The 13,025-nt window shown below is 41.5% G+C and overlaps 2 protein-coding genes across 2 annotated transcripts in view; both read left to right on the top strand.

The window, feature by feature from the left end:
- tfr2 (transferrin receptor 2) overlaps positions 1 to 13,025 on the top strand; it is a 1,009,002-nt gene that overhangs the window by 487,402 nt on the left and 508,575 nt on the right. The gene's annotated exons all lie outside the window — the stretch shown is intronic.
- On the top strand, positions 10,033 to 12,505 carry si:ch73-160p18.3. The gene is made up of 4 exons (XM_087307880.1): positions 10,033 to 10,130; positions 10,209 to 10,277; positions 10,368 to 10,454; positions 10,520 to 12,505. Exons 1-4 carry the CDS (start codon positions 10,073 to 10,075, stop codon positions 12,448 to 12,450), a joined length of 2,145 nt encoding a protein of 714 aa, XP_087164006.1. The 5' UTR covers positions 10,033 to 10,072; the 3' UTR covers positions 12,451 to 12,505.

The raw sequence follows: 13,025 nt of genomic DNA, 5'->3' as shown, positions 1-13,025 counted from the left end.
CAGCCATACAACACACACTAACGCACAACAAATACACAAACACTACAGACATACCTTATACACAACACACACAGCCATACAACACACACTAACACACAACAAATACACAAACACTACAGACACACCTTATACACAACACACACAGCCATACAACACACTAACACACCACAAATACACAAACACTACAGACACACCTTATACACAACACAAACAGCCATACAACACACACTAACACACCACAAATACACAAACACTACAGACACACCTTATACACAACACACACAGCCATACAACACACTAACACACCACAAATACACAAACAAACACTACAGACATACCTTATACACAACACACACAGCCATACAACACACTAACACACCACAAATACACAAACACTACAGACACACCTTATACACAACACACACAGCCATACAACACACTAACACACCACAAATACACAAACACTACAGACACACCTTATACACAACACACACAGCCATACAGTTATGATATTTATAATTAATCAATGTCTACTCCAACTCTACTCCCGCCCATCACAGTAATGTAAAAACAGTAATATTCACATAATTAAATTACCCATTAAACTGTATTTTATTAATGTCTTCTCTTTAAAAACAGTAATTATACCAAGTAATATTCATATTATTTATAAAAGTACCCATTAAATGGTATTTTGTGGACATCTACCTGTACCTCAACCCTCACAGTCATGTAAAGATTATTATTGATGTCATAATAGTTATGCTACACTGATGAGCGTATCCGCAGCTGTATCCCTTCTGGACTTTAGCCAAGAACTGTTGCGGTGAGCCGACAGTTGCTATGGTAGCACAACAACTATAGTAATGTAAACAAACGACCAAATACTGTAATATATTTCACACGGCAGCCGTTTTAAAAAATGAAAGTGAGGCCGTGAGTGCGGTGAGAAGAAACATGGAAGTGGGACCAGCACTGTAAACATTGCAGCAACATGCTGTGGACTGCAAACCTCCGGCTGGTGCTGTGATTTCAAAATGCAGATATGGTGTAAACATCACTGTAACATCATTCAGTTCAGTTTAATTTAAACAATTAAAAGCAGATTAGGCATCATCACAATCTCTTTAAGAGTATGTGCATTTATATAGTGCATTTATTGTGTATGGTTATACACCCAAAGTGCTTCACAATCATGAGGGGGGGGGGGGGGGTCTCTTCACACCTCCACCAGTGTGCGGCTCAACTGCGGCGGCAGCCACTGGGCAACACCACCAGTGCTTCACCACACACCAGCTATAGTTAGGAGTGGAGAGACAGAGATAGAGCCAATTCAGTGGATGGGGATGATTGGAAGGCATGATGGGTAAGGGCGGATGGAGGGAATTTGGCCAGCACACTAGGGTAGGATAGTATAGGATAGGATAAACTTTGTCAACGAGAGGAAATTTGTCTAGGGCGAAAAAGGTGCTACAACATTGCTCTAAACAGACAGTAAAATAAATAAAACAAACAAAACAATTAAGAACAAACAATTAAGAAATTACCTTGTTTACAAGATAAATAGAAAAAAAAAACACTTAAACCAGCCTAGACTGGTTTTAGCTAGTCAACCAGGCTGGTTTTAGAGAGGTTTTGGACATTTCCAGTATGGTCTTAGCTGGTCAGGCTAGAAGATGACCAGCTTGACCAGCCTAGCCGGGCTGGGAGCCCAGCCAAAACCAGCTGTGTCCAGCTTAAACTAGGCTGGTCAAGCTGGTCATTTTCCAGCCTGACCAGCTAAGACCAGGCTGGAAATGGCTGGAAACCCGCCTGGAAGTGGCCAAAACTCCTCTAAAACCAGCCTGGTCAACCAGCTAAAACCAGCCAACCAGCTTGGACTGGTTTAAGCTGTTTTTTTCAGCAGGGAAGACTGTATATAAATGGGAAATATATAAAACACAGAACCCAGTCAGGTGCTAATGATGCAGTGTTATTAGTAGAGTTCAACAGTTTAATCGAGGTAGGAACAAACGAAAGCTTCAGTCTACTGGTTTTACACATGGGCATTCTCAGTCTTTTTCCTGATGGTAAAAGCTGATATTCACTGAAGAGAGGATGTTTGGAATCAGCACTAATATTTATGGCTCGTCTCATGACCGCCTGTTCATATAGAGTCTGTATGGGCTCGTTTTGTTTTATTCCTATGATTTTCATGGCTGTTTTTTAAATATGAACCAATTTATTTTTCCATTGAACAGACAGGTTTCCAAACCAGACATAGCGAATAAGACATCGCGCCTTGCATTTCACAATTCTAAACATAGTTTTCTATCAGGGTACACACTGCGCTGCAAGTCGGCGGCGCCCAGCCACGACTCAGGACACTGTTCATATTTCTGCCGCACCATTTGATTAGTGCGGTACTTTCAACTGTCTTGTGCGCGTCGTGTCGCGGCGCTGAGCAGCGCATCTGGTGTGTGACGCCCTTTACTATTTACCAGAAGTGCCGTGGGATTATTATCGACCTCAGAGAGTCAGGACATCGGTTTAACATCTCATCTGAAAGACTGCGCTCACTGACAGTAGTGTCCTCTTCACTATACTGGGGCATTAGGACTCACACAGACCGCAGGTTGAGCGCCCCCTGCTGGCCTCACTAACACCACTTCCAACAGCAACCTAGTGTTCCCATGTGGTCTCCCATATTGACATAGCGCAGCCCTACACAATAATGGCCCATTTCCACTGACTGGTACAGTACGGCATGGTATGAGTTGGTACAGGTCAGCTTTGTCAGGCTTGCCTAAAGCATGGGTGTCCAAACTCGGTCCTGGAGGGCTGGTGTCCTGCATATTTTAGTTCCAACCTCAATTAAACACACCTGAACCAGCTAATCAAGCTCTTTCTAGAAATGCTAGAAACATAGAGGGAGGTGCGTCGAAGGAAGTTGGAGCTAAACACTGCAGGAAAGAAATCTTTGCTTCCCTGTTAAAGATAATGATGACGGAAAACGTTGTGGTGAAATCTTAATGCTTTCTTAGGTTATTAATTAAAGGTGTTTTCTGTCACTGTTTGTTTACCCGGCACTAATGCATTCAGTGTAAAGCTGACAGTGGTGGACAGAGAGCTGAAAAATCAGACACAAGTAAAAGTGCCATTACTTGCCTAAAAATGTAGTGCGAGTAGAGTGAAAGCATCTGTAGTAAAAATTACTTAAAGTAGGAGTAAAAAGTAGACCTTTTAAAAGTACTCAAAAGTAGTGAGTATAGCGAGTGTTACGCTGTATAAAGCTAATGATTTACATGTCATTTGTGCATGTGTGTGTGTGTAAACGTAACATTCTGTAGTGCATCGAGTTATTGCCCAGCAGACACACAACGTGATAAGACATTAATATTAGGTTAGATTTAGGTTGTGATGTCAGGAGACCAAAATTCAGCGTCTAAGGACAACGTTATTCTGATGTCCAATAACAACGCCAAATGATGTTGATATTTGGTTGATTTTAGGTTGTTAGAAAGTGACCAAAATCCAACTTTGAGCCAACATCTTAAACCAGCGTCATATTGACATCAGATACTGGCATTTATTCATCAGGTATGGCAACCAAAATCCAACATCTGATAGACGTCATAGTGATAACGTCCACACAACGTCAAGCTGTAACAGCATTAAACGCTGATATTTGGTTGGTTTTAAGTTGGACATTGACGTTGAGTTCTGAGGTCAACCAGATTTAAATTTCCAAACAAAACACAACGTCCCCATGATGTTAGGGTACAACGTTGATCTGACGTCATGTTGATGTCTTGTGCGAGTGTAGCGGAGGCTAGCTAGTAACTGTTGTGCAGGTAAACCTCACTCCTCTGACCTCTAAAGGTGCTCTAGAGACAGATGCTAGAGGCCATAGTCTTTAGCCTCCTTGTTAGAGCAACAGACTCCCATGCGGAAGGTCGTAGATTCGATCCCAGCTCGGAGCGGGTTGGGTGGCGTAGGACCGGCGGGGTTACACCTGCTGACTGTTTAAGGCCATTTGGGTCATCATACAACAAACATCTGCCATATTCTCATCAGTGACCTGAAACATCTTCTTGGACAATTTTAATGCTTCCAAACAGTTTTCTGAAATTATAAATCGCACATGTCTTGAGGTAGTTCATTATGAGGTGATTTACCTTCTGTGTGTGAAGTGATTGGACAGGAATCACAGGACTGATTCTTCTAATCCACACAGACAAGAAATAATACAGTAGTGACGCAGGCTGAAGGACAGTAGTGGAGTAAAAGTACCGATACAGCACTAAACATGTACTCAAGGAGAAGTAAAAGTTCACATTACTTAAACCACTTACTAAATTACAATTCCTGAGAAAAAACGACTCGATTACAGTCATCTGAGTATTTGTAATTAGCTACTCTACACCACTGGCCATATTTTACCTATATTATAGATGAACTCAGTCATAACCTGCATTAAAGCTCACAGCATGATAATAAGAGGCATGACTTTGTGCAAACACCACTAAAAAAGGAACACACACAAACCTCTTCAGTGCCGCATTGACTCAGAGACTTCCTGTCTCTAACAGGAAGTGGAGAAACCGTCTGTTATGCATATGAGGATTCTGATCTGATGTTGAACACACTCCTCTCTGTCTTTCTTATTTCCACTCATCCTGTCCTGAAACCTCTTACACCTTTCTCCTGTCAGCTCTCTTAGTTCATTACACACACACACACACACACACACACACACACACACACACACACACACACACACACACACACACACACACACACACACACACACACACACACACACACACACAGCCATAAAAAACACTAACATCTAACAGACACACATACACCACACACACACACACACAGCCATACAAAACACTAACATCTAACAGGCACACATACACCACACACACACACACACACACACACACAGCCATACAAAACACTAACATCTAACAGACACACATACACCACACACACGCACACACACACACACAGCCATACAAAACACTAACATCTAACAGACACACATACACCACACATACACCACACACACACACACACACACATCACACAACAGACACTCATATACATCCTTATACAAACACACAGTCACACAACTTACACCACATGAAACACACACTCCCTCATATGCAACACAAACTCACAACACACACACAAACCCACACTTATACAAACCACACACACCCACACACAGGCATACGTGTGTATACACAACAGACACATACACAACAGACACACAAACATACACTACACAGACACACCATTACAAAACACACTAGTACACAAGACACATATACAACACACTCTCTTACACAACTGACACAAACATACATCCTTATACACAACACACACACACACCAATACAAAACACACTAGTACACAAGACACATACACAACACACTCTCTTACACAACTGATGCAAACATACATCCTTATACACAACACACACACACCAATACAAAACACACTAGTACACAAGACACATACACAACAGACACACACACACACACACACACACACACACAAACACACACATAAGACACTCATACACAACAAACACACTCCCTCATACACAACAGACACTCATACACAACACTCCATCATACACAACACACACACTCCATCATACACAACACACACCCACACTCTTACACAACTGACACAAACATACATCCTAATACACAACACACACACACCAATACAAAACACACTAATACACAAGACAAATACACAACAGGCGCGCACACACACACACAACACACTCCCTCATACACAACAGACACTCATACACAACACACACACTCCCTCATACACAACAGACACTCATACACAACACACACACTCCCTCATACACAACACACTCATACACAACACACACACTCCCTCATACACAACAGACACTCATACACAACACACACACACTCCCTCATACACAACAGACACTCATACACAACACACAAACTCCATCATACACAACACTCATACACAACACACACTCACACTCTTACACAACTGACACAAACATACATCCTAATACACAACACACACACACACCAATACAAAACACACTAACACACAAGACAAATACACAACAAGCGCGCACGCACACACACAACACACTCCCTCATACACAAAACACTCATACGCAACACACACACACACACACACACCAATACAAAACACACAAGATACATACACAACAGGTGCACACACATACTTATACACAACACACACACTCGCTCATACACAAAACACACACACACACACACACACACACACACACACTCCCTCATTCACAACAGACACTCATACACAAGACACACAATCAATCACATCAGGTTTCAGTGCAGTGTGGGGACTTTCCACTGACGTCTGTTGTTTTTAGCCGGCCTGAACATCAGCAGTCCAACACAGCCCGTGCAGGAGACCTGTCTGCATCTCTCACACTCTCAGATATACTCAGTTCACGATTTAAAATGTCTTCACCAAACCACTGCAAAACAACCTCACGTCTCACTGTCCTAACAATACAGCAAAACACACACACACACACACACGCACACGCGCGCGCGCACACAGAACACACACTTCCCTCGTATAATATGCCCTTTTTAGGCAAACGAGGAAGTGAGAGATTGTGGGGCAGATCATGAAAAAGTGTCACCGAGAGTGAGTGAAGGACTAAATGCAGTTCACACATCACACACACACACACACACACACACACACACACACACAGATCTTTATTAGAGTCTGGTGCTATTCAGAGATGCCTTAGTGATGTGAAGCTAACTATAACCTTTCAAACTAACCCACTCTCTGTTTTAATAAATGCTGTCACAGACAATTTAACGCCAACACACACACACACACACACACACACACACACACACACACACACACACACACACACACACACACACACACACACACACACACACACACACACACACACACACACACACACACACACACACACACACACACACACACATAGCTGTGCTGACCTGTTTTGACATGCTGAGGAATTCTCAGAAGAATGCAGGTTTTGTGCTTCAGCTTTGCTGGTGTGGACAGCGCCACCCTCTGATGAGATGCACAAACTGACATCAGAGTCAGGCTGAGCACTTTTGAGGACACTTTGACTAATTTCTCTCAAATTCCTTCTCGAAACCCTCGAGCACTTTTTTGACATGTAAACAGACGTGTGTGTGTTGAGCATCAGTTAAGATAATGTTAGCTCCTGTCAGCTTTTTTTTTTGTCATGGAATTTTTATTCTTGCAAATAGCATTTTACATTTTATAACGATCCACAAAACACCCCCCCCCCCCCCAAAAAAAAAACAACATCTACAAATGAATAAATAAATAAAATAAACAAAGTAATAATAAATAAAATAAAATACAAATACAGAAAAAAATATAATAACAAACCATATACATACATACACATGTACCATCACTCAATCCACATCTAAGTGAATAAAGAATGCAATAAATTGTTGCCATTTTTCAAAAAAATGTTATTATGGAACAAAATCAATGCCAAAAGTCTTGAATTAAAAAGCTTGTTGAATAGCACAAACTGAAAAAATAATACATCGTATTAACAAGTTCTTGCATTTTAATGACTTGAATTCCAGGGTTTGTATTTTTAGATTAAATTGAATATGAATTATTGAATTTTTAAGTATGAAAACATGTTTGAAATATTTTTTCATTTAAATATTCACAGCTTAAATAAACGGCTATGTTAAATTTCAGGACCTAAAAATACAAACCCTGGATTTCAAGTCATTAAAATGCAAGAACTTGTTAATACGATGTATTATCTTTTCAGTTTGTGCTATTCAACAAGCTTTTTAATTCGAGACTTTTGGCATTGATTTTGTTCCATATGTTCTCCCCTACCTCTGATATTGTATTTAATTTTCTCAAGTTTTAAAAAGAAGAGCAAATCTTTGAGCCATAATGAAACAGAGGGGGGTTGTGGGGAGGTCCAAGACAAAAGTATTCTGCACCTAGCGAGAAGAGATGCAAAAGCCACAATGTCAGCGTGTCTGCGGTTTAAAGGTTGACACTAAGAGGGAACACCAAAGATCACAATTAAAGGGCAAACAGCTAACTTGAGCTCCTGTCAGCTTTAATTGTAGGGGAAACTGGATAATTTCGCAAAACTGCAAGTGCAAAGATGACGCATCGGTTTCTCATTATTATTCATATTGGAGGTTTCTTATCCTATAAGAAGAGCCGGCTTCTTAATTATTCATGACTGCATGTGCTTTCCAAAGGCTAGACAGACCTGCCAGTGCCAAGCTGTGAGACACGGACCCACGCCACGCAGTATTTAGCTGTTCATGAAGGGTCGTGTGTGTTTGTTTCCATGATCCACAGGGTTTGTTGCATGTTTTTCCCCACGATGCTGTCAGGGCCGATACAGCATAGCTGTTTGTGTCGTCTTTTATCAGGAGTTCGTTCACATTTAGACACATCGCCGTGCTGCTGTGTTCACCTAAATCCTCCAGATTACCAGCAGGGCTAATGGTTAAAACAGACAGGGCAAGAGACCTGCTGCACTGAGTCTGCATTCAGACCCGGGGATTGAGGGAGACGTCCTCATTTATAGTGTTTATATGAACTCGATTGTCTTTATAATGATATAGATTGTTGTTATCTGTGTATGAAATTATGAATAACAAATATAGCAGGGCATTAAATTACTGATTATTTCTTTGCATTTTAACTTTGTAAACTATAAACTCATGCGTCTCACGGTTTGAGTCTCATTTTGTGAGGCGACTGACACAGTTGTTCGCTCCCCTCATTCTCCCATGCTCTGCTGGCCACGCCCACTCCTGCCCTCTGCTCGTGGAGCTCCGCCCATTATGATGCATCTTTTGAAAAAATTCAGAGGTAGACCTGAACCGAAAGAGGGGGTGTCACGACCCTTTAAAGCAAACAAATTATGCCACTTTTGACTAGATGCCAAATGTGTCTCTTATGTGTCTTGAGTGTGTTGAGTTTCAGCTCAAAATAGCCCGTGGTGGAGGTAACGAATTACAACTACTCACATTACTGTAATTAAGTGCATTTTTGGGGGATTTCTAATTCATTTATTCATTCATTTTCTTTTTGGCTTAGTACCTTTTTTAACCTGGGATTGCCACAGCGGAATGACCCACCAACTTATCCAGCATATGAGTAATTCATAACTACGGCCCCTTTATGTCCTTTGATCCTATATTAAAAGAAAAATATGTATAATTTTGTTCAAGTTCCTTTTTTTCTGACGAACTAACAATAAAAATCTACTTTAAAAAATGTACTACCTTTCTATTATTTATTTTTCATACTATTCACCCTCCTTTTAGGTATTCTAAAGGTATATTTTAGGTAGTCTCCTTTTAAATATTTTTTATAAATGTGTGTGGTGATGGAAAGGACAGTGGTGAGATGACATTTCTACAGTTTATTGTAAAGAAATTAAAGATAGCTTCAGCGATTAGCTTTGACTTGATATTAGCCTTTCCTGTATACAAGACACTCTTATTTACCTTCATTCTGTTTGGTTTTTAAAAAAATCTTTGAAGGTACAACATGTTTGAAAATGCCTGGACCTCAGAAATAAAGGCTATATGTCATATAATGAATATTATTATATATGACGTGTTCATATATAAATCATTTTTGATAAATTTTGAAATATTTGTAGCATGTACATATTACATATTTGATTCCTCCGCGCACCACCAGAAGGAAGCTCGCGTACCACTAGTGGTACATGTACTGCAGTTTGAGAACCACTGGACTAGAGGAAAAGGAATGAGTCTCTGATCTATAACCCACAGTAGATGGCGGTAATGCTCTATTTAAGAATGTGAACCGCCAATAACACAACAGGAAGAAGAAGAGAGTTGACAAGCAGGTCACCTGACACCTTAACAAAAAACCCAGGTGGTGGAAATCTGTGTTATTTTAAAACCTTTGGTTAGCTGTCTGATCAGAGAGCAGGACTAGATTGACTGTTGCTCAAGCTGCAGTCAAGATGGGGATTTGTAAATGTTTGGTTGCAGTGTTGTTATGGTGTCAGTTGATGTTCAATGGTAAAGTTGCTTTTGCCTTTTCTACCGTTTATAGTGCATATCATTTTTTACCTGTTTAACCTGACACATTGTCTTTAGGATTCACTTCTCCAATTGGCTGTCCATTTAACCACGATGGTGTTAAACGATGTGACTCTAAGAGTGAAGGTTTGTGTGTGTATATGTATATGTGTGTGTATGTATTTCTGTGTGTGTGTATGTATATATTTATTTTTCTTTCCTCTATCCCTCCCTCAGGTGGTCAAACACATTCAATTATGGCAAAATCTAACTTAGCTCTTCTACTTGCTTTAAAGAATGCATCTGGACTAATTATCCAAAGAGGTAACTTGCGTGCTGACACTAAAACCTGAGAAATTGTTGCTGAAACTAACCAGATGTGTTAATAGGTATTAAGGGGTTGCCTCAAACCATCCCGTTCTCTGCTGAGGTGTCCCGTCCCCACATTACCAAGGAGTCTAGTGCTGCACTTGCTGAATTAACTAGAAAGTTGAGGCCATCAGGGTGTCTATCTGAGGAAATTGACCTGTCAACTAAGAATGAGAAGCAGAGTGGGTCTGGATCCCTTACGTTGGTGTCTAGTCCCCAGCCAACTGAGAAGCTCACTGAATCTGGTTCCCTCACTGTGGTGCTCACACCCCAGCCAACAGAGAAAGTCAAAGAATCTGGTTCCCTTACTGTGGTGCTTGGACCCCAGCCAACTGAGAAGCCAACAGAATCTGGTTCCCTCACTGTGTTATCCAGCCCCCAGCCAACTGAGAAGCTGATTAAATCTGGTTCCCTCACTGTTGTATCCAACCCCCAGCCAACTGAAAAGCTCACTAAATCTGGTTCCCTTACTGTGGTGCTCACACCCCAGCCAACTGAGAAAGTGAAAGAATCTGGTTCCCTCACTGTTGTGTCCAACCGCCAGCCAACTGAGAAGCTAACAGAATCTGAATCACTTACTGTGGTGCTCGGACCTCAGCCAACTGGGAAACTGACTGAATCTGGTTCCCTCACCATGGTGTCAAACTCTATGTCAGCTGCTTGTCCTCTCTCTGTGGTGTCCAGCCCTCTCCCTATAGATAAATTGACACAGTCTGGTTCCCTCACAGTTGTATCCAGCCCCCAGCCAACTAAGAAGCTGACTGAATCTGGTTCCCTCACTGTGGTCCTCAGCCCACAGCAAACTGAGAAGCTGACTGAATCTGGTTCCCTTACTGTGGTGCTCGGACCCCAGCCAACTGGGAAACTGACTGAATCTGGTTCCCTCACAGTGTTATCCAGCCCCCAGCCAACTGGGAAGCTGACTGAATCTGGTTCTCTATTTGTGGTGTCCAGCCCACTGTCTACTGGGAAGCTTGCGGAGTCTGGGTCGCTTGTGCTGTCTGGCCCTCTACCAACTGACAAGTCAACTGAAACTGCTTCCTCCTCTGTAGTGTCTAACCCACCTGCTACTGGGAAGCTGACTGAATCTGGTTCCTTTGTATTGTCTGGGCCTCTTCCAACTGAAAAGCTGACTGAATCTGGTTCTCTCTATGTGGTGTCTAGCCCACCTTCTACGGGGAACCTGACTGATTCTGGTTACTTTAAATTGTCTGGCTCTCTCCCTACTGATAAGCTTACCGAATCTGGTTCCCACTATATGGTGTCCAACCCCCTTGCTACTGGAAACCAGAATGAATCTAGTTCTCTCTCTGCGGTGTCAAGCCAACCTGCTACTGGCAAGTTGAAAGAATCTGGTTCCCTCGATGTTGTGTCCAGCCCACTTACTACTGGGAATCTCACAGAGTCTGGTTCCATTGTTTTGTCTGGCTCTCTCCCTTTTAGGAAGTTAACTGAATCTGGTTCCCTCTATGTAGTGTCCAGCCCACATACTACTGGAAAGCTGACAGAATCTGGCTCTTTTTCTGTGGTCTCCAGCCCAGTCACTACTGGGAATCTCACAGAGTCTGGTTCCATTGTTTTCTCTGGCTCTCTTCCTATTAAGAAATTAACTGAATCTGGTTCCCTCTCTGTGGTGTCCAGTCCACATACCACTGGTAAGCTGACCAAATCTGGTTCTTTCTATGTGGTGTCCAACCCACTCACCTCTGGGAAGTTGAATGAATCTGATTCCTTTGAGTTTTCCGGCCCTCTGCCTACTGAGGAGTCTGGTTTGCCTTCTGTGGTGTCTAGTCATCTCCCTATAGAGTCTGTTCCCCAGTCCAGCCATCATCTTTCCCATGCTTTTTGGAAGAAGATCAAGTCTCGTCTTCACACTAATGACAAGTCTGCTCGTCATTTAATTGCTTGCTTGCAAAAAAAAGGGTGTACTCTTAGGCATGTGCATTTCTAATTTTTTTTTACATTTTTTTTAAATTAATTGTTTTAATAAACGGCTACTTTCTGGAGTTGTTGTGTTTTGAGTTTTCTTCCCCTATTGACTTTGCTTCATGCTCTGCTAAACTAAATTTGTTGGCATGGTCTGGGTGTAAATTAAATCTGTTACTTAAGGGTCACCACTGAAATATCAAATTAAGACCAGGGAAAGTAGTACACCAACATTCATGTGAGTCAGGATAGGGATTACAGATGACAAACCTACTTTTGCATGGGCTCAAGGAAGTTAAGCTGTTGCACTAACAGTGCTAAATAAAAATACATTTACATAGTTACGTATTGGCATTAAAGATTTTTGATATAAATGATTTCACTGTTAATTAAACCGCTGATTTCTTAAAAGTATCAATAGTTTGAGCCTTAAACTAAAGGCTCTTTTCTCTCACTGAAAGTCCTGATTATATTGATGGATTTTTCACAACTTGTATTTCTGCAGATTATGTACGGTTTTATCTTCAGGGTGTGGTCACAATGTGTTGCAGTTTGAAAGATGAAGTTTAAGTATTGGTGAGACTTGCAGTGCAGTTTGGC

This window comes from Danio rerio, chromosome 23 (genome assembly GCF_052040795.2).
Source record: "Danio rerio strain M-AB ecotype USA chromosome 23, GRCz13ab, whole genome shotgun sequence".
NCBI lineage: Eukaryota > Metazoa > Chordata > Actinopteri > Cypriniformes > Danionidae > Danio > Danio rerio.
The sequence above is the reverse complement of the archived record's forward strand: the minus strand, read 5'-3'. Positions and strand labels throughout refer to the sequence as shown.

Coding starts and splice junctions, on each gene's coding strand:
- si:ch73-160p18.3 (XM_087307880.1), top strand. CDS start 10,073: ATGGGGATTTGTAAATGTTTGGTTGCAGTGTTGTTATGGTGTCAGTTG. Junction 10,131..10,208: donor GTGTCAGTTGATGTTCAATG/GTAAAGTTGCTT, acceptor CATTGTCTTTAG/GATTCACTTCTCCAATTGGC. Junction 10,278..10,367: donor ATGTGACTCTAAGAGTGAAG/GTTTGTGTGTGT, acceptor TCCCTCCCTCAG/GTGGTCAAACACATTCAATT.